At 43.3% G+C, this 25,961-nt stretch overlaps 1 protein-coding gene across 2 annotated transcripts; it reads left to right on the forward strand.

Annotated features, from left to right (window-relative positions):
- The first annotated feature begins 7,372 nt into the window (after positions 1-7,372).
- On the forward strand, positions 7,373-20,641 carry CTF18 (P-loop containing nucleoside triphosphate hydrolases superfamily protein). 2 transcript variants are annotated; one of them, XM_087518633.1, is made up of 24 exons: positions 7,373-7,689; positions 7,777-8,091; positions 8,193-8,254; positions 12,255-12,392; positions 12,485-12,748; positions 12,851-12,937; positions 13,394-13,495; positions 13,569-13,634; positions 14,039-14,149; positions 14,226-14,287; positions 14,377-14,421; positions 14,504-14,577; positions 15,691-15,758; positions 15,852-15,920; positions 16,130-16,227; positions 16,308-16,389; positions 16,587-16,665; positions 16,740-16,827; positions 16,896-17,049; positions 17,432-17,623; positions 17,703-17,762; positions 19,230-19,483; positions 19,573-19,678; positions 20,329-20,641. In XM_087518633.1, exons 1-24 carry the CDS (start codon positions 7,500-7,502, stop codon positions 20,380-20,382), a joined length of 2,820 nt encoding a protein of 939 aa, XP_087374759.1. In that variant the 5' UTR covers positions 7,373-7,499; the 3' UTR covers positions 20,383-20,641. The 2 variants fall into 2 exon arrangements, with proteins under 2 accessions (XP_087374759.1, XP_087374760.1); XM_087518634.1 differs by lacking the exon at positions 7,373-7,689 and having other exon boundaries at positions 7,969-8,103.
- Positions 20,642-25,961: the final 5,320 nt, after the last annotated feature.

Raw genomic sequence — 25,961 nt, forward strand, 5'->3', positions numbered from 1 at the left:
GCGTGTCCATGTAATTACGCAGGGTCATAACGGGCGATGCTGTTGTTTGCCGTCGAGGTTAGCTGCATCCCATGTCTTACAGTATTTCACATCATTTGTGCAATTGCAGTTTAACTTCTAACATTTACTGGTTGCTTGTAGGTACACATGTCACCGGCACTGATCCGCGCTTCGACCCGGAGGAATAGCTCGCCTCCGCCGCTGCTGACTTTGGGTGGGTGCTGGCCAAGATGAAGTGCCCCAGCAACTACATCTCAGGACTTACCAAGTATAAACTCACCGGTTCAATCTCACCAATACAAGTTGCAATTAATGGATATATGTTGTATGGTTGATGTATTAAGCATGTTGTAGTATAACATGCTTAACACATTTTAGCTATTTTCCCTACCTTTTTATAGACAACTGGGCCATTCTCTGCTCTGGCAGCACCTGCCTTGCGATGTTTAACTCTGCCAATTGCATTTTTATCAGTACCGGTTTCAATGGCTATTAAGCCTGTTGCAATTAACAGTTGTATTTCAATGGCTACAAACTTACAAAACATGACTTAGGATGTTGTTAAGCCTGTTGCAATTAACACTTGTATCCATTATTAATATGTCCCTTTGCTACCGTGCTACTCTCCGCAATGAAGATATACTAGAGATGCTGCCCATTTGCTATATTTAGTGGATGCTAACCCTATTGTACTTAACATGCCTTTCCATGTACTTACGTAGGGCCATAACGGGCGATGTTTTTATTTGCCGTCGAGGTTAGCTATATCTCATGTCTTACAGTATTTCACATCATTTGTGCGATTGTAGTTTGGCTTCTAACGTTTACTTGCTTCTTGTAGGTGCACATGTCAGTGGCACTAATCCACTCTTCGACCCGGAGGAACACCTCACCTCCGCTGTGGCCAACTTGGGGCGGGCTCTTGTCCGTATGAAGTGCCCCAACAACTACCCCTCAGGACTTACCAAGTATGAACTCGCCAGTTGAATCTTACCAATACCAGTTGCAATGGCCATGTTTTGTACGGTTCATGTATTAAGCATGTTGTAGTAAACATGCCTAGCCTATCTTATCTATTTTCCCTACCTTTTAATAGACAACGGGGCCATTCTCTGCTCTAGCAGCACCTACCTTGCGATGTTTAACTCTGACAATTTCATTTCTATCAGTACCAATTTCAATGGCTAGACTAGGTTGTGTGTTGCAGTAAACAATTATATCCATTTTTTAATCCGTCCCTTTGCTACCATGCTACTGATGTTTGCTTGAACTACGTCGGTATTTCCCCAAAGAGGAAGGGATGATGCAGCACAACAACGATAGGTATTTCCCTCAGTGATGAGACCAAGGTTATCGAACCAGTAGGAGAACCACGCAACACCACGTAAATAGCTCCTGCACACAAAGAACAAATACTTGCAACCTAGCGTAAGAGAGGGGTTGTCAATCCCTCACGGGTAAAAAGATAGGTAAAATTGTACTCCCTCCGTCCCAAAATAAGTGACTCAACTTTGTACTCTAAACCTACTACAAAGTTGAGTCGCTTATTTTGGGACGGAGGGAGTAGTAGATTGGATAAATGGATCTCGCGGGGACGCGAGATAAAATAAGTAAATAAAAATTGCAGCAATGTATTTTTGGGTTTTTGGATTAATAGATCTGAAAATAAAAGCAAATAAAAATAGATCACGAAGGCAAATATAATAAAGAAGAGACCCGGGGGCCGTAGATTTCACTAGTGGCTTCTCTCGAGAAAAATAGCAAACGGTGGGTAAACAAATTACTGTTGGGTAATTGATAGAACTTCAAATAATCATGATGATATCCAGACAATGATCATTATATAGGAATCACGTCCAACATTAGTAGACCGACTCCTGCCTGCATCTACTACTATTACTCCACACATCGACCGCTATCCAGCATGCATCTAGTGTATTAAGTTCATGGAGAAACGCTGTAATGCAATAAGAACGATGACATGACATATACAAGATCTATTTATGTAGAAATAGACCCCATCTTGTTATCCTTAATAGCAACAATACATACGTGTCGGTTCCGCTTCTGTCACCGAGATCAAGCACCGTAAGATCGAACCCATCACAAAGCACCTCTTCCCATTGCAAAATAAATAAATCAAGTTGGCCAAATAAAACCCAAATATCGGAGGAGAAATACGAGGCTATAAGTAATCATGCATATAAGAGATCAAACGACTCAAATAACTTTCATGGACAAAAACATAGATATGATCATAAACTCAAAGTTCATCGGATCCCAACAAACACACCGCAAAAAGAGTTACATCATATGGATCTCCAAGAGACCATTGTATTGAGACTCAAAAGAGAGAGAGAGGAAGCCATCTAGATACTAACTACGGACCCGAAGGTCTACAAAAGACTACTCACGCATCATCGGAGAGGCACCAATGAGGATGATGAACCCCTCCGTGATGGTGTCTAGATTGGATCCGGTGTTTCTGGAACTTGCGGCGGCTGAAATTGATTTTCGTCGACTCCACTAGGGTTTCTAGAATATTGGGGTATTTATAGAGCAAAGAGGCAGTGTGGGAGGCCACCGAGGTGGGCACAACCCACCTGGGCGCGCCTGGGGGCCCAGCCGTGCCCTGGTGGCCCAGCCGCGCCCTGGTGGATTGTGCCCCCCTCGGGGCACCCCCAGGTGCTTCTCCGGCCCATTGGGTGTTTTCTGGTCCATAAAAAATCCACAAAAAGTTTCGCTGCGTTTGGGCTCCATTTGGTATTGATTTTCTGCGATGTAAAAAACAAGCAAAAAACAGTAACTGGCATTTGGCACTATGTCAATAGGTTAGTACCAAAAAATCATATAAAATGATTATAAAACATCCAAGAATAATAATATAACATCATGGAACAATAAAAAATTATATATACATTGGAGACGTATCAGCTACTCTTTCGCAATGAAGATATCACTACGGATGCTGCCATTTTATTACCATTTGCTATTTTTGGTGGATGTTAACTCTATTGTAGTTAACAATTGCTTTCCATGTACTTACACAGGGCTACAATGGGCGATGTTGTTGTTTGCCGTCGAGGTTAGCTGCATCCCATGCCTTATGCACCATCTTTTCCTAAATATGAGTATTTTTAGAGACCCCAATATAGACTTCATACGGACCAAAATGAGTGAATCTAGATTCTAATATAAACTATGTCTATAATTCTATATACATTTGTATGTAGTTCATATTGAAATCTCTAAAAATACTTGTACTTAGGAACATAGGTAGTTGTATTTTGCATCATTTATGCAATCTCAGTTTAGCTTCTAATATTTACTGGTTACTTGTAGGTACATATATGAGCGACATTAACCCATGCTTCGATCCCTTTTGCATATGGGGCAATGCGATATTCATGAACAAGCGTCAAGTGAGGAAACTAAGAAAGATTGTTAGGCAAAAGAAACGGGTGATGGGAATTAAGCTCTTTATTTACACTTTGTCCAAGACAACAGTGAACTTCAGGATGGTAAGTAATGTGTTACCTTTTCCCCCTGCCCACAACAAGTTACTCTATTAGACCCGAGTATCTGAAATTGTTCTCTTTTCAGTGGTTTTCGAAGCTATTTTACTGATGATTACCTTGCAAACTAAATGACCGGAGTGGAGGCAACTAAGGTTAAAGTGTATAATTCATGCTACCATGATAATGCTCTAGAAGTCTTCCCGAAGGTGGTGAAGGATGGGCAGGTGATCGTCACAAGGGGTTGGACAAACGTTGTTCGTGCCTATGGCATGTAGGAGGGCACATTATGGGCATTCCGCTTCTTCAACACCATCGACAGCCAAAATGATTTCACTTGTCTCTTCACCTTTACTGCCTCTAAATATTGTGGTTCATCATAGTTAATTGTTGTCTAATTCTGTAATTATTGAACATATTGTAATGAGAATTTTATTTATGGATTGGTTGTTGAACCATTGTGCTGAGAATTTGAATTCCATATTTCATAATTCAAAATTTCCAATTCGAATAATAAATTACAGGAAAAAATTATACATGAGCGAATAAAAAAATGTGCACACGGTTAGAAAGAAACAACGTGTGCGATGAAAAATAGAGAACAGACGGTTCTTTGACGTGAAACATTTGCGATGCCCGGCGGACGCACACATAGTTTCATCTCATATGCGCGTGCGATTCATGGTAATACGACAAACGTTCAAACCTATGTGCATGTGTGATAAGAATACCTATCGCACACAATTATGAAAATGGACACGTTGGCGTTAGTAGAGGCACCATAGACATTTTACATTCTTGAACTGTGTGTGATAACGTACCTATCGCAAACATATCAGTGGATTAAATGTTGATGTCCACCTTTTTCATACGACTATAGCGGCGTAACCGCTTGGGACGTCTCTCGGATCATAAACGTAATGCCGAGATGTAACGTGTGGGACTGGGGTGACTTCTCATATGTTTATTCTATGGCGATCGTCAGTAGCCGCTCGCCTATCCCCAATGGTTTTTGGGTCGTGTGGGAAGGACCCCTATCGCAATCACTCACTCGGCGACGGTTCAGAATGCCATCGCGGAAATGGGTTAAAAACCGTTTGTATAGCATGTTACGGTACCAGTGCAAGTTGCAAGAAAGTAAAGAGATGGGATTGGAGTGTGCAAACGCAATGGAGACACGAAGATTTTTTGGCATGGTTCCGATAGGTGGTGCTATTGTACATCCATGTTGATGAAGACTTCAACCCATGAAGGGTAACGGCCGCACGAGTCCACAAAGGGCTCCACCCACGAAGGGTCCACGAAGAAGCAACCTTGTCTATCCCACCATGGCCATCGCCCATGAAGAACTTGCCTCACTCGGGTAGACCTTCATGAAGTAGGCGATCTCGTTGCCCTTACAAACTTCTTGGTTCAACTCCACATCATGACAGAGATTAAGCGACACCTAACCAATCTAGGAGACACCACTATCAAAAGGTAATAGATGGTGTGTTGATGATGAACTCCTAGCTCTTGTGCTTCAAATGATAGTCTCCCCAACACTCAACTATCTATGTCAGATTTGGCTATGGTGGAAGAGTGATTTGAGTGGAAAACAACTTGGGGAAGGCTAGAAATCAAGATTCAAACGGTAGGAATGGAATATCTTGATCTCAACACATGAATAGGTGGTTCTCTCTTAAAAAATGAATGATGGAAGTGCAGTCACGTTCTGATGGCTCTCTCTTGAATGGAGACGGGGGTGGAGGGGTATATATAGCCTCCACACAAAATCCAACCGTTACACACATTTGACTTGTCTCGGTGGACCGAATGGTTAAACTCGGTGGCACCGATCAGTTCAAAAATGTGAACGTTGGGAATCTCGGTGGGACCGACTGGAACAACTCGGTGGGACCGATGTGCTAGGGCTTAGGGAAAACATCATCTCGGTGACGCTGATTGCATCAACTTAGTGGGACCGAAGTGAAGCAATAAGCAACAGACAATCTGTCAAGCCAACTCGGTAAGACCGAAGCGAATGCAATAGATCACAGAGCGCTGGCAAGGCCATCTCGTTGAGACCGATATCCGTATCGGTGAGACCGAACTATTAGGGTTTCTGGCAGTGGCTGTGTCATATGAACTCGGTCGCTCCGGATAGAAAGAATCGGTGGGGCCGAGTTGGAGTTTTGGGTTTGGACATATTTGATGGAGAAAGTGGCTGAGGGTTTTGGAGCAATATAACTAAGCACTTGAGCAAGTAAGCCATTAAGCATCACCTCATCCCCTTTTAATAGTATTGGCTTTCCTATAGACTCAATCTGATCTTGGATCACTAAAATAAAGATGAAGAGTCTTGAGCTTTGGCCAATCTTTGTCCTTAACATTTTGAAGGGGTTCCACATCATCTTGTCCTTACCACGCCATTGTTGAACTTGTCTGAAATACAATAGATAAAACTATTAGTCCAACAAGAAATATGTTGACATTAATTACCAAAATCACTCAGGGAGCATTTGTGCTTTCAAACACCCGCAAAATGTGTGACCTCTATGTGTGCTAATGAAGATAATTGTTCAATTAAATGGATCTGAAATAGAAAGATTTCTCTATAATAAATCCACCGAAACATGTGATCTATGTTTTTAATTAAACAACTGTGTGACCACAACAAAATTCTCTATGTTTTTAGAATTACAAATCTGCCCAGATGTCTGATCTATAGACTACTATATCCTTTCTTCACATTTCAACGGGTCAAAATTGCATTGATATAATGCAAGAAGATACATCGACATGGCCGATCATCGGAGGCATAATCGCGTGATGCATCGACATGCCTTTCTGAAGTAGCGGAGTATAAGCCACGCCGTCAGGTAAATTAAATTCTGATATTAAATGGATCTGCTCTATACACATGATAAGGGGAAGGGCAAGGTGAGGGAGCTCCATTAGAGGTTTCTAACGTATGTTAATTATTATAGATAAATCTTCCTATTTCGGCTTTGTTTTTAGCAAAGATGTCCTGTTGTAACTCATGTTTTGAATACCAAGGAAGCAAATGGTAGGGTTATGATATTTTGATGCATAAGATCTTTAAGTGGCCTCAAACATTCACTTGCCCTCATGCACTAATGCATTGGGATATACAATAAGGGCAGCATAGCTACTGAAGTAAACATTTTGCATACAGTGATTACCCAAGATTATCATTCTTTTCATGTTTGGTTCTATGATTTTCATAATTCTATGTTATCAACTTGTGACCACCGAATTATAGATATCACTTTTTTACCTATAGTTTCCAAACAAAAATTCTATACCACAAGTTATTGATAAATTGATGTTTAAAAAATGCCTGCTATCTATAATTCAACACCCACAAGGCAATTTGAACGTGAACAAATGGCTTAGGGTCATGTCATATTTTTTTTCTCCCGTTACAACACACGGACATGCTTGCTAGTGATCTAAAATACAGCCCAATAGGCTTAAAAGACAGCGAACCAACCTGAAAAACATGCGGCCCAGCGTGCTAAGGCCCCGTTCCATAGCAAAGTATTTTCTAAGTATTTTGAGAATACTATAGTTTTTGAGATTACCATAGTTTTTATTTACAATGAGTTGTTTGGTTGTCCCTAACAACTGTGTTTTTAATACTGTAGTATTGGGCAAACTGTAGTTTTTTCTCTGCATAAAAAAAAAGAACATGCCACAGATCGGCTCGTTTATTAACTGTGCCGTGCCTGGGCCGAGGAGCGAGGCACACGGCCCGTCTATAAACGTACCTGCACGGGCCGTGCCGTCCCAGGCACGATTAGCACGGCCGGCCCGTTTGGCCAGCTCTGACTGTCACCACAAAACACAAAACCCCACTCGCCGGAAAAGGGGCGGCAACGCCCTAGCCCCACTCTCATTTCCCCCGCCATTTCCCGCCATCGAGGTCATTCGCTTTTAGCCGCCGCTTGGGAATTCCGCTGCGCAGCGTCGGCGACGGAGATGGCGGCCGACATGGAGATGCCAGATCCGGAGGAGCTCGAGTGGATGGAGAGCAACGGCCTCCTCCCGGAAGAAGAGGAGTACGCCTACTTCGACGACCCCGACGAGGGCTTCCTCCCGGCCGCCGGCGACGCGTGCAAACCGCACGCCCCCCCGCAGGAGACGGCCACCTCCCCCGCAAAGCCCGCAGGTACGCGTCACTCTCCATCTCGATAGACTACGAATCTAGGGCTCGATTGTCTCGACTGCTGATTGAAGCGACCAAATCTGTACGAAGATGAGGTGTCGGAAGCCAATCTGAAGCGGCCTCCCCCTCCGCCTCCGCCGGAGCAGGAGGATGAGAGGAGCAAGAGGAGGAATGTCGATCGGGTGGATTCGGTGGACGAAGACTGGCTGCGGTACTCGCCCCCTCCCGCCGCCGAAGCCGTTGCCGAGAAGATTGTGTCGCGGTTCGCGTCGGAGATCCAGGGGGACTCTATGCCCGTCACAGCGCCCAACGGAGAAAGAGTTTATGCCAAGCTTGCGACGGAGAAATTGGTTAGCGAAGTAATTGAGGGAACTAGGCGAAGGACTTCAATTTCCAACCACGATGGTTAGTTACTAAGTAGTGTACTTCGATTTCACGCTCTTAATCATTTCTCCCTAGAACGAAGATTCGTCTTGTTTTACTTGCTGTTGTTTGCTCTTCTGCAGGGCTCCTCTCAGAATCATTTCATTCGTTGACAATGCAAGCGGAGCAAGAGGCTATAGCAAAGGTACACATGTGAGATATATGTGCAGATCATTAGCATGTATACTCCCTCCGTTCGGAATTACTTGTCTCGGAAATGGATGTATCTAGAACTAAAATACGTCTAGATACATCCATTTCTGTGACAAGTAATTCCGAACGGAGGGAGTAAATAGATACACAACCGGATTGTTTGCCTGTATCATTATAGTCTGGCTAAGTAAGCAGTGGCTATGATAAGCAAGCAGTGAACTAAATGGTAGTTGGGCAACATAGGAATAGGTGCCCACTAGTCACTATTTTTAGAGAAAAGGCAAGAGCCCGACTTTATAAATAAAGCCACCAGGCAGAGTTACACCAGCAGAACCAACACCCAGAACAAGTTTAACGGCCAGGGAACATAAGTAGCATTACAAGGCCTCCAGCCTAACGTGGCACGCAGGCCAGCAAATCACCAAAAACACCGGCAGTGAAATTAGGAAGCCGCCCTCGAAGTACGCCGAAGAAGGGAAGACGCCGTAGATTTCATTTTGGATGACATGTCGTCGAAAGCCCGAAGGTCCCCTTCCTTAGTCAATAATCTCCACTGCTGCAAAAAGACATTGGCTTTAAATAAGCAGCTGACAGGGTTAGCCGGAAAAATGCGTTCAATCGTGAACTTGTTCCTAATAATCCACAGCGACCACCCGATCGCAGCCCAGCCCACTAAGAAGACCCTCTTGGACTGCCCTGATAAGGAGTTAGTATATTGCCTCAGGTCCTCAAAGGAGGAGGGAGTCTAGTTAACATGAAGCCAAAGTCTGATGCAACACCACATGAATTTGGCTAAGGAGCAGTGGAAGAAAATATGATCAGTGTTCTCAAGTGCCCCACATAGCACGCACCTATCAGTGCTCGGCCCGTTCCTCTTCTTAATTTGATCGGCCGCCGGCAGCTTACGGCGAACAGCTTGCCAGAGAAAGATTTTAATTTTAGGGGGGATTTGGGCAGACCAAATATCCTTAAACTTCAACGAGCGGCCACCAGAGATAAGCTTAGAATAAGCCGATTTAACAGAGAAGCGCCCCAAAGATGAGAGGGGCCAAACCATGGAATCCTCTTCCTCCGAGAGCAGGGGGAAGCCAGCAGTAAGGCGCTGCCAGTCTTCCAACTCTACAGGGGAAAGAGATCGCCGGAAATCTAAAACCCAACCCTGAATCGAGAGCTCAAAGATAGAGATCTCAGGATCAGCACAATAAGAAAACAAGGCCGGGAAGGCAGCCGCAAGCGTGGTGTCCCCGACCCACCAGTCTACCCAAAAACGAGTGGACTTACCATTCCTGACAACAAATTTGACAAGGGACCGAAAAATTGGCCGAACTTTAACCAGTTGACGCCAAAATTGAGACCCGCCAGAAGCAGAGGCGAACATAGGGCTCGAGGAAGGGAAATATTTAGCTTTAAGAATCGAGAGCCAGAATGGGCGCTCCTCAAGTGTCATTATCTTCCACCACCATTTAATCAAAAGACAATTGTTCATGACTCTCGTATTAATAATGCCAAGACCCCCCTTGTCCTTAGGACGGCAAATGATTTTCCATCTGACCAATCTATATTTGCGTTTATTGTCCGCGGAGTTCCAGTAAAATGCACCCCTATGCTTGTCGAAACCAGAGTGAATCCCGTTGGACAGAAGGTAGAAACCCATCAGGTACATCGGGAGGGATGAGAGGCATGAGTTGGTAAGGGCAACCTTGCCCGCCTGCGTGTTATATCGTCCTCTCCAAGGGAGGACTCTATTGCCAACTTTAGCAACCACCGGTGCAAAATCTTTTGCCAAGAGCTTAAACGGGGAAATAGGAATTCCTAAATATTTGAGAGGATAAGACCCAAGGGAACAGTTCAGAAGGTGAGCCACCCGTTGCGCTTCCAAATCCGAAACCCCAGTCACAATGACCTCGCTCTTGGAAAAGTTAATTTTAAGACCCGAAAGAGCTTCGAAGCAAAGCAGAAGGAATTTCAAATTGGTGAGACTGGTCTCATTGAGCTCTACCATAATGATGGTGTCATCCGCATACTGAAGATGAGTAATGCCATGAGGGATAAGGTGAGAGCTCACCGGGGAAATATGCCCAGCCAACGCTGCCCGAGAGAGGATACGAGATAAAGCATCAGCAACAAAATTGAAAAGCAGAGGGGACACCGGGTCCCCTTGTCTAAGTCCCCTACCATTAGCACAAAAATCACTAGTTTGGCCATTCACAACCACCGCCGTGTGACCACCAGAAACAAGTTGCATCAAACGGTGCATCACCGGACCCTCAAAGCCCTTAGCCAATAGGACTTGCCGAAGAAAATTCCAACTCACCGAGTCGTAAGCCTTCTCAAAGTCAAGCTTAAGGACCACAGCCTTGGTCCCCTTAATCCGCAGATCATGGATTATCTCATGTAAGCATAGCACCCCATCCAAGATGAATCTCCCTTTAATGAAAGCAGATTGGAAAGGGCTAATGACCCGATGAGCTATCGGGGACACCCTAGTGGCCATGCCCTTAGCTGGCATCTTAGCAAAGTTGTTAATTAAAGCAATGGGCTGAAATTGCGAAATCAAGTCAGCACCTTTGATTTTAGGGATAAGGGTGAGAACCGCGTAATTGAGCCTCGAAATGTCAACGGTGCCCAGCCAAAATCCTTGGATGATTGCTTTAATAAGGCCTTTTAACTGAGGCCAGAAATGCCGAAAGAAAGGAATGGAGAAGCCGTCAGGGCCTGAAGCCGCATTAGAATTGGCGGTCCGAATAGTTTCGAATATTTCCTCTTCAGAGGGGGGAATAAGCAGGAGATCATTATCAACGCTCGACAACTGCTCAAGGGGAGGCCAGAAGCCCGGAGCAAGCGAAAAACCCATCTCAGGTTTAGCCGCTAACAAATTAGAGAAGAATTGGACCACATGACGAAGAATGACCGAAGGGTCCGAAACCCTAACACCATCAATCAGAAGGCTGTCGATTAGGCATCTACGACGTCTACCATTTGCAATGGCGAAGAAATAAGCTGTGGGCGCATCACCCTTAAGAGTCTAGTTAATCGTGCCTCTTTGTTTCCAATAAACTTCCTCCTGGCGGTGAATATCCAAGAGCGCCTTTTCTAGGCCATAGCGGAGCAGCCATTCGGCCTCAGAGAGACCAGAACTGTCCGCACGAATATCAAGATCGCCAATTTGGGCACCCAGCCTCGTTTTGTCATGCCTTAACTCAGCAAAATGATTCTTAGACCAACCTTTGAGGAATTTGCGCAGGCAGTAGGAAACATGATGCCAATCATCCATTGGGCCAAAAGAGCGACGAGGAGATGAAAGACATGCCGAGATCTTCCGGGTCAACATGGTGGGGAACCCCTCCACTAAGAGCCAAGACGCATCGAAATGAAACCTTTGGCAACCAATTGGACCGGACCCATCGTCAAGGATTAGGGGAGCATGATCAGATCCCACAATGGGCAGGGCACGCAGACAAACCCGAGGGAAAAGGGCATCCCAGCCAGGGCAGAGAAAAACCCTGTCAAGAATAGAGCGGATGGGGGAAGCTTGACGGTTAGTCCAAGTGAAGCGGGCCCCAACCCTAGGGATTTCACGAATGGCCGTATCCCTGATGAAAGCATTGAAGGCCTTCTTTATACTAGTCACTATGGTATTTATTTTAATCTAATGGTTTCTTAGGAAGGTATTAATCCCACAAATTAGCACCAAAACAGAGAATGTGCAAATTCTTCTTTATCTCTGAACTTCCCAGCAAAATGTTACCATGTGCACTTGTGCAGTCCAGGATATCATACTTATTATATTTTTGGAGCTTGAAGTTCAAAAATCTAATCGTCATACTTTAATTGCAAAACTGCACTAAGCAGAGGGAGACAATTATACTTTTTTTTCGCCTTTCGCCTAAGCAAGTTGACAATGGATTCTGACTCTTGTACCTAGTGCAGTGTTGATTGCTGCAGCAAGTTAATAAATATCTTAGTAATCTATCTCTGTAATGTGTATGAAGGCCTTGATGGAAAGCACAGAGGCACAGTATGTCGAGGGTTGTTCGTTGACTCCAATAGTCACAGAACAACTTTGGGTGGAGAAATATGCACCACACTCTTTTACAGAGCTGTTAAGTGATGAGCACACAAACAGGGAGGTAAATAGCCATCCCATTTCCTTAAGAAATGTGTTTATCAGTGTAGAGCTGATCTGTAAGAATCTTTGCTTTGCTTGATGTTCCTCATCCAGGTACTTCTATGGTTAAAACAATGGGACTCCTGTGTGTTTGGGTCCCATATCCGGGGTACAAGTGATGATACTTTATCCGCCTTACGTAGACATTCTTGTACCATTCAAAAGAACTCAAGTAGCAGAAGTTTCTTTTCCAAGAGCAGGGGAGCCTATGTCATGGGTCAAGATAGCATGCCCCAAAAAACACCTGGTAGCAACTCAGAAGATTTGAAAAGCACCTTTCACAAAAAGCCTTCCGTTGATAACGCACCAGAACAGAAGGTGGGTTAGTACTAGTGTGCTGTGTCTTATGAAGATGACCGCAAGCTGTGCTAAGCAGTTGCTGGTTAGTTGCTGCATTTGAATAACCTCCTGATGTTGCAGGTGTTGCTACTATGTGGTCCAGCTGGCCTTGGGAAGACAACACTTGCTCACGTGGCAGCCAAACATTGTGGTTACCATGTTGTGGAGGTCTGAATAGGAACAATATTACTTGTTTATTGTGTGGTAGCTTCTATGTGATTTGATTTGATGAGCGATATTTAGGCACTTCCTATAGGAGCATACATCTTTTAGTGGCTATATGATTAGTGGATCTGATATATCTGTTGCATCCTTCTGAATTGTCTTCAGTTTTGTTATGCATCATCTAGTCACAACTGGATACCGCTGGATAGGTTTTTTATATTCTATACACTGTAAAACTGCAAGTATTAGTCTATTACGCCCCTTTGAAGCCCATGGTGACATGTTGTTTAGCAAGATTTCCTCCAAAGTCCTTCTAATGTCGCCTCTTGTTAGTTATGGTTGGTGGCTACTTTTGCTATTGGTCTATGGGCTGGCACCCTTTTGTTTTGCGGGGGGCACTCAGCTGCTTATGAATACAGATTCTGGGCATTGCTTATGTTAAGTATTACATACACGCAGATAAATGCCAGTGATGATCGTTCTGCTTCATCCATTGAACCAAAAATTCTTGATGTAGTTCAGATGAACTCTATCATGTCAGATTCCAAACCTAAGTGTCTGGTGAGTTAACTTATGCTACCAGATTGTTAAATCACTTTCCCCACATTCTGTTAAGGTCTGCTAGCATGTGTAGGTAATTGATGAAATTGATGGAGCACTTGGTGATGGAAAAGGGGCAGTGGAGGTTATTCTAAAGATGGTAAGTTGGCAACATTTCAAGTTTTCAACATTAATTTGTATTGAATTGCATGCTCCAGCCAGTTCATCCAAAAGTCCAAATGATGGAGGATGACGACCAATATATTTCAACCCCCCCGGTGTAGGCTCCACCAGGCCTTACACGTGGGGTCAATGTAGCTTGCAGCTATTTTGTTTTAATAATAGTGCGTTTGCCTGCTCTTGAGCTTGAGATCTCTTAGCTATGATACCATATTGAATCGTCTGCTCAATATATTTCAACAGTTTTCTTATATTCTTACTTTCGTTGATTGAATAATATTTTGCATTGCTGTGCAGTTGAGAACCGAGATAGGCTATTCTCCGCAGCATAGTGCATCTGAACATATTTCTGTGATAATGGATGATTAACTCTTTTCGGTGCAGATCAATGCTGATAAGAACAACGATTCGGACAGAAGCAATGGAGCTGAAGAAACTCAAGTCCAAAAGGCTTCCTCAAGGAAAAGTCATAGAACAGCAAAACTACTGAGGCCTGTAAGCAACGATGCTGTGCTGCCACCTTCATTTTAATGCCTTCACATTGTATTCATTCATATGATATTGTTTGTAGGTAATTTGTATATGCAATGACCTGTATGCTCCAGCCTTGAGAAAACTACGCCAAGTAGCCAAGTAATGTTTCCTTCCTCGTATTTTTTTATAGTTCCGTGCAGTCCTAAAATTGTTTAAACTTTCTTATAAGGATTGGTTTAATTTTACAGGGTTCATATTTTTGTGCAGCCAACGATTAGTCGTGTGGTGAACAGGTAATGTAAAGGCACTTACGAACACATTCAACACATTCTATTTTAGTATGGTACATTTTGCTCATAAGTTTTGCTTGTTTAGGCTCAAGTACATATGCAAGAAGGAAGGATTCAAGACAAGTTCAATTGCTCTTTCTGCATTAGCGGATTATACTGGTACAGTTTCTTTTGCTCCACGCAAGCCATAACTATGCTTAATATTGGTGCATAATGCTATTCCTATTTTGTAACAATAGCAGAACCAAGATACTGTAGTCTATCAATGGACGTGCAATATCTCCTTGAGTGATAATACTTGTACTTCTGGAATTCTAGTCTTCTTCCTATGTTTAAATGAACCAATAGTTGTTTACTCCTACAGATATTTATTTAGCTAAATTGACTAGATTTTTGGCCAACCGAGCACCTACATGTCTCCTTAACTACTTTAGTTGTGTAACAAAGCTCAGCATCTGCTGAAACATATTATACAACTGCCATAGTAGCTTTGTTTACTATCATCCTCCTAGCTTGTCTGTTCAAATTAATTGGATAACTATATCCTATATTTGTGAAATTAACTTTGATATCTATATCTATATTTGTCATGCATTTAACTAAAATATCTTTATATGCTGGCATACTTTGGGGAACCTGTTTTTATGCTTTTCAGCACTCAGGATCTTCACCGTAGTTTATTCGAATTCACTCTTTGCAAAGCGTTGTCTTAATTTAACTTTTAGTCTTGGACCTGAAACCTATTATTTTGCCATATGTAGTGCTACTTTTGCTTGTATTATGCACTTATCCTATATACATAAGAAGTTGATCCCCACTATCCTATTTATCTCAACATGCACACATGACACCTCATCAAAGGCCCACCACTACATGCATGAGAAAAAGTTTTTCATTATTAGTTGATTTCATGCACACCTTTCACCTCACCACATATGCCACCTCATCAAAGGTCCACTCAACATGCATGAAAAAAAGTCCTCCATTACGTTATGCCACTTATATTCAAAATATTTTCTGACTACACAATAATCAAATACAATATATATTTTTAGCATTAGTTCATATATTATTAATTCAACGATAGAAGCTCCATACAATTAAGTCATTGAAATATGTTGCAATCGATTCCCGTAGCAACGCGCGGGGTATTCTCTAGTTTATACAGAGATGGATGAAGGAGAATTGCTAGTACATGCATAAATTTGTTTTATACATGAGATGACTGGTTGGCCTCATATACTGTACTAAGTGAGCAAAGCCTCCATGCAGAATGTGACATTCGATCATGCCTGAACACTCTTCAATTTCTGAACAAGAAAAGAGAGGCACTAAACATTGTAAGTAAGCTAATTGAGATGGCCACCTGCTGGCTGATGCTACTATTTAACTGATATAGAGTTCAATTCTCATTGCTCTGTGTCATTGAGCAGTCAGGGTTTGATTCACAAGTCATTGGAAGGAAGGACATGTCCAAAAGCATCCTTGATGTTTGGAAACAGGTCTGATGTTTTCTTACGGCAATTATTTTATTTTCTGCGGATGCCTTCATTGTTCAAGCAATGAATGTATAATCCCAAACTTTCAATATTGGTACTGAAATTGTGTGCCAAGCATAAGTTCAGAAGGCAACCCATATCATGCATTGCTGCAAAAAATAACAATACATTTGCTCATTGTACCATTTAATGATAACAAGTTTGCTTCTCAGGTTCTTCAAAAGAAAAAACTCAAGCGGGCGGAAATGGCAGATTGTAATGTGAGCGGAGACAAGGACATTGGCTCTCTGTTCTCACTCATATCTAACCGGTAAAATTTGTTTTGTACATTGCACACTTCCTCTATATGGGCTTGGTTCACTTTCTTATCATGTCATGTTCTATTTGCAGTGGTGATTATGATGTTACTATGGATGGGATTCATGAGAACTTCTTAAAACTCTCTTACCATGACCCAATGCTGCACAAGACGGTATAAACTCTTACTAATCACAAATTTGTATTGAATTTCGTATTTATCATGCACCCACAGTTCAAATTAAAGTAGAGCCAAAGGCCAGAGCCTGGTGTGTGGACCTTGTACACTCACCACTGCACCTCCTTGGAGAGTTCATCAATTTCTTGCTCTGTAAATATATTTTACTTACCGTAGACCAAACCACCTTGCAGGTGAAATGCCTTGATGTACTTGGAGTTTCTGATTATTTGACGCAATATGTTTACCGAACTCAGCATATGTCACTCCAAGGTAGTGTCTGGCTGTTTATTACGTATTTTTAATAAATGTTGGACTAACTTAAAGAGTTTACCATTTTGTTTCAGCATATCAACCTCCTATTGCCATCACTATAAGCCGTATCGTTGCTCAAGTTGAGAAGCCAAATATTGAGTGGCCGAAAGCCCTGCAAAGGTTTTTAGTTTTTAACACATCTATAGCTAATAGCTATCCATCAGCGGGTTAATGTGGATATGTTTTAGGTGCCGAACAATGCTTTTGGAAAAGAAGGACACATTGAAGACCTGGCAAAACCGAATGTCACCGCTCATTTCAAGGCACCTGTCAGTGGAATCTTTTGTTGGAGACATTGCTTCCCCCTTTTTACATATTCTTTCGCCGTTGAATCTGAGGCCTGTAAGTTCTCAATCACCTTAGTGTCGTGTTCCAATGCTCGATTTTCGAACTTCCCTATTGGCATTGGCATGCGGTAATTTATCTGCTCAGATGCACCTTGGTTTCTAAGATAAAAAATAGCTATCTGCACCATGCCCCTACCCCAGAACATTCTATAGTCTAGTGATGCACCCACAATAAGATGAAATTAATGCATCTGCCAGTCTACCTACAACAATTTAGCAACCAAGTAAGGAGTCTAAGTTCCTGATAGGACCCTATGCTAATCCAAGTTCACTAATTTTGAACACGGGGATCTTACATCGTATTGCAAATTCTTATATTTATTTTCTTTGTATATTTCCATCCCTGTTAGATTTCTAACTATACATGGCATGATCAGGTGGCATTGAATTTGATGTCAGAGAGGGAAAAAAATGAACTTGTGCAGCTAGTTGATACTATGGTTGCTTATTCGGTTACATACAAAAAAACAAAGTTTGAACCTCAAGAAAGGGCAAATGGATCTATTGTGCCTATGGATATTCCTTCACTTTCTTTTGATCCTCCAATCAATGATATCATAAGCTTTAAGGTTCTTCCCAACTTTTTTTTCTTTTTCTTTTCACAGTTCTCTCATTTCTCACTGTACCTGACAAAGATGTTGATGTCAGGATTATCAATCCGAGCACATTGGTCTCTCTTTGGCCATGAAACAGGTCTTGGTGCACGAGGTGAGCAGTAGTTCCAACTTCTATGTTTGAAACCCTTAAGTTCTATATTTCTTGCTTAGTGCTTGCCACCTTAACAATTCCTTCACTGACTGCAACTTCTTTGATATGAGTAACCAAATATTGACCTTTTTATTTCTATGAAATCTTTTCCAGCTCACCATTCGTTTCCATATTTTCCTGGAAAACTATCTTGAATCTGTATGCATGAACTGACCAGAGCATATTTTGTATTACATTATTTGAAAAACTGGTGTGACCATACGACTTCGGGTTAGGAAGTTATCTGCAGAGAAATACGTATCGAGGACGTCCAAATGCCAGCAGGTTTTTTGTTTGTATCTAGATCCATTACTTGCTTTCTTTTGGGGGGCTGAGCTTCTAGTATCAATTATCTAGTTTAGGAAAAGCTCCATTTTGAACCCTGAACAATTGTGCTTGGTTTTACCTGAACCTTAAACTCTCAAACAGTTTGTATTAAGTCCTGAACTTTCTAAAGTAATTAATATGATCCCTAGACTGGTTTTGAAAAGTGCTTTTGTATTTCAGGGCTTCCAGAAAATATGAAAAAAAATCCATGTTTGTAGGAAATGCTATGAAATGATAACCCTGCGTAATTCATAAGTATGACAGTTTGTATCCTGTGCAAAATTGATAAAGAGTTTATTTATCTTTTGTTTTCATTTCTAATGCAACACATGCGATCAAATTTGATGAATTTTCTGGTTCTTACTTAATAGCGCACACCACACCTGTGAATTGTTTTAGGTTTTTAAGAACCTTGGAAGATAAAGCCACTTTCCAAACCTCAACACGGTTATTTCTGGTGGCTTCACAAAGTTTCTGAAATAATTGGAAATTGATGTGCATGCAGAAATCTATTTAAAATAAAATAGTGCCTTATGTACAAAATCTATTTATCTCAACGTTTTTGCACATTACGGGTCGTCATATTTTATGATGAAAATTTGCAGGCTATAAATTCCTGGCATTCCATACATCTTTTTGTTCTTTCACATTATCTGAAATCCCCAAAATGCAAAGCCACTAATGAAAACTGGCTAAGATTCAAGTTGAATGGTTTTACAATGTGTAGGTTTTAATTTGAACAGTTTTGCCTATCACTTAGGAGTGCAGCGTTGTAAATTTGGGGTGTGGTTCTTCTTAGGGCCTGTACATATCTTTCTTCTATCAATGCATCGAGACGCAGGGCTTTTGTGTTTTCTTGAAAAAAGGGTTTATTGAACAGTTTGATAGTTCAGGGTTCTAATTGGAGTATTGGACTAGACACCATATTTTAGGGTTCAAATTGTTTTACTTTTTTACTTTAGTTGGCAGTTCCATTTTGTTACAATCCAATATGTATCCTCTATAATTTCTGTTATCAGGGGCCTTTCATGTTTGGAAATGCCACACTGGGCACACAAAAGAGACTATTCTATTGTTATTGTTAACACATGCTTTCTGCAGGTAGAGAAGCAAAAAATCATCAAAGATAGTGCAGGAAAATTGTTGAACCAAATTAATGAAGGAGTTAGGAGTGAAGTCCCAACAACTACATGCCAGAAAACAGCGACTGGTACTGCATGTGATACTTCTCAGGGTAGCTCTAAGGGCAAATCATCTACACTTCCAATGCAGCTACACTCAGCCTCTAGTTTGAGTGGTAAAGGTCTTGCACCTGCAAAGAGACCCTCAAGTCGCCCAACTGATTTCTTTCAAAGGTAACACATCAGTTATCATTATTTTCAAACGTGACTGCATATTCAAGGCATTGATTATGAAGCTACCTCTTTTCCTTGACAAAAAACAGCTTTAGGAAAGAAAGACCAGGGGGTGCAAAGACTCATATTGATGCTGGGCAGCAAGGAGCAACAGTTCAGAGGGACTTGCGCCCGCTTATCTTCAAATATAATGAGGTTTGTGTGTTTTCATTATGGTACCATGATTTCTGCAGTGATCTAAACTTTGATCAATGTACAATCATCCTTTTGCGCTCATTATCACAAGCAGGAAAACAGTGGCAATTTTGTAGAGTTATAAGATATCTCCTTTTTCTTAACATCAACAGTACATTAGCATAGCTGTACTGCAAGCCTTCATGGCCCTAGAACTAAATTAAGCAGAAAGTTACACAAACAGTAATATTGTAAACTGGCACATTGTCCTTTTCTTTAGAAGTATTCCCTATGTACACAAATGTAAGACGGTTAGTTTAATTTAAACTGCAAAAACGTCCTACATTTGTGTACAGAGGGAGTACCACATTACGTTTTATGTTGGCATAAAAGCTAGAACAGTGTAGCTAAGAGTACTTGTTCCATTTTGCATATCGAATTAATGAACTAAGAACTGTTGGTATGGCTAGTCGGTCACATGGTGCTTGAAAGTGGTATGACTGCTGGAAATTCCTTGTCTACGAACTGTTCCAGTGTGATTTTGTTTTTCTGATAAATTTCTTGACAACCTTTATGCCTTCACCCTGTAGTTCTTTTGACCCAAATGACCATGGGACTCTAGATGCTTCTTGTTCTAGCATTGACATTATTATGCCTGCTGTTTTTTGCAGGGCTACACAAATGCAGTTAAAAGACCAATCAGAGTTCGCGACCTTCTGCTCTAGCTAGGTCCTTTTGGTTTCTTGCACATTGTTATGTAAAGTATGTAATGTTCTGTATTCATTCTGGCATATTGTTTTTGTTAAATATATTAAACTAATAGGTGGATCTAAACTGAAACACAGTAAGTCTGTACTAGCTTGCAAAGTGTTTAAAAAAATTATTATTAAAAGAAATGAATTGCAAAACTAACACCGCAAATGTTGTATGGAAAAAATGCTGACATGAATATGATTCAAGGGCTAGTTTGCTATTGTCTGTTTATACTGAAGTTATGAAAACCGACCTAGCAGTTTGTTTGTCAGTTCAAATTGAAGTTAGAAAGAAAGGCATGCGGTATACTCTCTCGAGGAATTTTGTTGGTCAATTTGGTTGTGGCCTCAAGCAGGGAAATCTAGGCCCACTTGACTCGTGGGATGAGTTCCTCATCTCTCTTGCTCTGCCTCTGCTCGCAAACCTGTCTTTGCTCTCGTTGTTTGTCCTTGTTGCCTATGCCGCCAATGGCTCCTTACATCGACTCCTCTCTCTTCGGTTTCAATCCTTCTCTTTTTATAAGTAGTGAGGATCCACTCAAGCTTCTTTGGTGCATTCGATGAGTGTAATTCTAGATGTGCTATCTTCTGAGAGATTGGTGATGCTTGGTAGTTCTGATGATAACTTTGCACTGGTGACTACATCACGCATCAAAACATCAAGTCAAATGGCGGCATCGTCATAGAGATTGGGGGGGGGGGGGGGTGCACAATGTGCTCCTTTGATTTGTTGTAGACTTGTTGTTTGATCTTGGGCTGGATGCCAACAAGAATATAAGATGCATATATGGTGGAACTGATGCTTGGTGTTTTGCACTCGATCTTCCTCCTCTACAGAGTCCCAACTCTCATCCATCTCTCTGGCAAATGGTAGTTGCACTAGCCGGAAGCAAGATTGTAAGAGCAGTTCACCCCAGAAAAAGTATGTACAGTTCATCAAAGAAGAAGTTATTATCCCCCGCTCCTCCCAAATGGTGAGGCGGATTTTCCTCGGGGTTTCGCTTTTGCTATGAATATTCCACCCAGGGAAACTCTTCCTTGGGAACATCTCCCATTATGGGCAAACAAGGCCTTAAGGTACAATGATTAGTCACACAGTTATATGTGACCTATGGGGTCAAAGGAGAATAAGTGCCCCCAAATAATATTAAGTGGAAGCTTGACTTGCCTTGTATCTAAGGAGGTGGGGAACACCACAATTTCTCAATACTTTTTGTTGGAAAATATATGTATATATATCATATGCATGTTGTGTTGCAGGGACCACATCATTAAAAACCTTGTGTTTTCAAGAAACTCACTCAAAGTAGATCTTTTACCTCATTTGTCTTTTTCTTTTCTTTCATGTACATATAAGAACTTGTGGTCGATGTGTTTACTGAGGTTGATCTTCATTTTACCCCCTGCAATTGGCTATTCATTGTCCTGATATATATGGTGGGGCTTTGTACATTGTTTAGTCTATTCTCTATTGGATGTGGCTAATGATTTGGTGAAGCCATACACTCATGTCCTTCGTTGGACTAGTGATCACTTTACCAACATGAAAACAACTACCATATGTTTTGTAGATTCACTTTTCGGTGACTAACAACGTGGCCAAATATATGGATTTGACATGTCTTCGTGTAGCTTTTGCACCTGGTGTCTGCACTTGACGAGCAGATTACCGGTGTCAAAACCGGCGGATCTCGGGTAGGGGGTCCCGAACTGTGCGTCTAAGGTCGATGGTAACAGGAGACAAGGGATAAGATGTTTACCCAGGTTCGGGCCCTCTCTATGGAGGTAATACTCTACGTCCTGCTTGATTGATATTGATGAATATGAGTATTACAAGAGTTGATCTACCTCGAGATCGTAATGGCTAAACCCTAGAGGTCTAGCTTGTATGGCTATGATGATGAGTGTCCTATCCGGACTAAGTCCTCTGGTTTATATAGACACCGGGAGGATCTAGGGTTACACAAGGTCAGTTACAAAGAAGGGAATCTACATATCCGGTTGCCAAGCTTGCCTTCCACGCCAAGGAGAGTCCCATCCAGACACGGGTGCAGTCTTCGGTCTTCGTATCTTCACAGCCCATCAGTCCGGCCCATGGCTAACAGGCCGGACGCCCGAGGACCCCTTAGTCCAGGACTCCCTCAGTAGCCCCTGAACCTGACTTCAATGACAAGGTATCCATCGCGTAGTGTTGTCTTCGGCATTGCAAGGCGGGTTCCTCCTTCCGAACTCCAAAATAGTCTTCGGACGAATTGATCGTGTCCGGACCTGTAACACACAACCGCAGAGAGTATAGTATTCTACGAATCCAATCTGCTGATAACTTTTAGTAACGTGATGTCACGCTTCTCGGTCATTATTTCGAACCGTTTCCCGTCCCGCCGTTCCATGTTTCGGGGCGTGGTTGTCATTGACTCGCCTTGTCGAAGCAGAGATCGTGTCCCCTAATTGCGGGATTCTCATTAATATGAGCGTGGGTAACCCAACTGTCCCGCGGGAAAGATTCCTTAGGAATAGGCATGTTCTTAGGCTTAGGAGGAGGCCTCCAACACCCGTTGCCTTTATAAAGGAACCAAGGGCCCTCTTTTATGCCAAACCTCTCCTCAGCCTTCCCGACCTCGAGTTCTAGCACCCAAGGTTCGACTTCATCGTTTCAAGCCTCCCATCATGCCCGGACCTAGTTCCCAAGGCCAATGGGTGCCTTCCTCCGTTACGGAAGCTTCGGGTGGCCAGATATTTGACCGCGGAGGTCCACCATAGGCTTCCTGCTCAAGGGCAGGTTATTCCGACCCCCAGATCTGGCGAGAGGGTCGTATTCATCTCCCACTTCCTCCGGGGGCTAGGGTTTGCTCTTCACCCCTTCGTCCGAGGGCTAATGTTTTATTACAGACTAGATTTTCATGACCTAGCCCCGGACTCTATCCTCCACATCTCGGCGTTTATCATTACATGCGAGGCCTTCCTCCGAATCCCCCCACACTTCGGCTTATGGCTCAAGACCTTCAGTGTGAAGCCGAAGGTGGTCGACGGGGAACAGGTGGAGTGCGGCGGTGCTACGATCAGCCAACTCACCAGCACTCCTTGGCCAAAAGGCTCTTTTACCGAAACTTCCAATCACTGGCATCAGGAGTGGTTTTACATTACGGAGCCCCGCAGCACCAAGTGGGTAGCTGCACCCACATTCCGTCCTGGCCCACCGTTACAGCTTGCATCATGGGTCAACAAGGGGCTGGACTGGGGATCAGTTGATGAAGTGCGGACTTTACAGAGCCACATCCGAACCCTCCTCGAGAGAGACATCGATCTTGTCAACGTGATCCAAGTGATGTTAGTTCGCCGAATCCTGCCGTGCCAGCGCAGGTCTCTCCGCATGTGGGAGTTTAATCCAGAAGGACCACAAACCCTCCAACACTTCTTCGGCACCACACACAAAGGGATGTGGAAGTTATTTTTTAGGAAGCGGAAACATTGGCCAGACACCATCGAAGATGCTGGCCTTAACTGCAACCGTTCGGATACCCCGGTAAGCACTTGGCTCCCGAACACTTTATAATTATGCATACCGTAATATGGTACTGAGCAAGCTATCTTCTTCCAGGGCTGGACAAAGAAGGCGGAACTAATTATGTGTTCGGCCCCTCTGCCCGAGGGCCCAGCGAATCTTGTTCTAACAAGGATGCTGGCCCTGGCACCATACCAGATGCCTGTGAAGGAGGGCGAGGCGGAGAGTGAGAGGACCAAAGATGGCCCCTATTCCAAGGGTGCATCGGACATTGTGTCTGGAGGAATCAAAGTCCCCTCATCCGAAGACAAAAGTGAAGGGGGGGCCACTGTCTCCCTTCCTCCTAGGAAGAGAAGGGCCGCCTCCAAAGATGGGGAGAAGCAGGCTTCTAAGCGAGGCAAGATGCCTCAGGTGGCTGGCTCAGGCTTGGAGGACGTCGAAGCGCAGTCTCATGACGAGGACAAGCCTCAGGCCAAATTGTAAGTGAATCGAGGCTGTTTTAAACGTGTCCGTTCTTTTCTTATAATGCCCGAAATATATATTCCTTGTTTTTGCAGTTCAGCGCGCAGTCTTCCTCAACAATCCTTTTCCTCGAGGGACCTTCTCCCAGAGATGATGGAAAGCGAGACGCCCCCACCGGATTCCCCGTCCAGTAGGGCGGACGAATTGGAGGTGTCGTCGCGGAGGGTCTCCCCCGACCAACAAGTGGTGCAAGGGATGATGAATACATTGCTCGAAGGTGATACTTCGGTGGCCCAGGGTCCAGGGGACAACAATGAGGGGCTCGGACAATCCGATATACAACCGGATATGAATGAACGGATCCCTTCAAAGGGTGGCCGTACTCTTACGGCAGCCTCCGGAGACCCAGAGGTGCCGGATATCTTGACAAACATGCCATGACAGGTGTCCTTCTCAGAGGAACATCGTACCTTAATGGGCACGTTGGTTGAAAAGGTCCAGTCCGCGAAGAGCGGATTGGATGAGGCCTTTGCGAGCCTACTAAGAGGCTTCGAAGTTTGTACTGTAATATGTGCAATTGTGTTTTATTCGCAAAATACACCTGTGTATAGATAGTAGCCCCTGAGACTCAGGTTGGCTTCCCATGGGAGGCGAACGGAGGATCGAGAAGAAACATTCAAGGACTAATCTGATTAACTTGAACACAGACTGCTCCCCCCTGGCTACTTCCCAGACTATGGATATTGCCGAGCTGCAACAGAAGCTTGATATGGCCGGGGATGACATTGTGTTAATCAATGTGCATCTTGACGAATCGCAAGGTATGTATTCGAGGCAGTCCCTTCACATACATTTTTGTGATATAAGCATAATGCTGAAATTTATATACTGTAATATGCATGGCTGCAGATGGTGCTGCCGCCGTTGAAATTCTTCGGGCGGAGCAGGCCCGAGCCAAGGAGCAGGCCCGCCGTAGTAATGCGGCTGCCGAAAAGGCATCGACTAAGTTAAAAGCCGAACGAGCTGCTCGGCGTCAAGACGAGGAGAAGATATCCACGATGGTGCTCAAACTAAAAAGTGCTGCTAGCCGCTGTGAACTCCTTGAGAAGGAGAATGAAGCCAAAACGGCTGAAGTTGACAAGGCCTTACGAGAGGCGAGAGAAGCGCGGTCTGAATCCAGAGCCGCCCGTGAGGAGATCCGGCAAGCTAGGGAGATTGCGGCTGGTGAGCCATTTTCGCTACAAACTAAGTTCGGCAATCCGAACTATGCTTAGCTTAACCAATTGTGGAGTTCTCCGGATGAGTTTTTAGACTTGCTGAAGAGTTCTTCCGATGCGGCGCAGTTTTACCAGGCGCGAGAGGGGTATGCAATGGAGAAGCTTTTCTAGTCACAATTCAGCGCGTCGAAGCGCCCCCTGTTGCTAAATGAGCAAATGTCCCAGTGGGCCGAGCTTCATAGGATATCTGGCGCTGCCATGAAGAACGTCATAACCCGGTTATGGACAACTGAGCCTATTCCGAATAGTTATTTCGGCTTGGTGCAACGGCTTGTTGACGCGGTGCCACGTATCGATGCTATGAAGCGGTC

The sequence above is a fragment of the Triticum urartu genome, chromosome 4A (assembly GCF_056163025.1).
Source record: "Triticum urartu cultivar PI428250 chromosome 4A, HENAU_Tu73, whole genome shotgun sequence".
Taxonomy (NCBI): domain Eukaryota; kingdom Viridiplantae; phylum Streptophyta; class Magnoliopsida; order Poales; family Poaceae; genus Triticum; species Triticum urartu.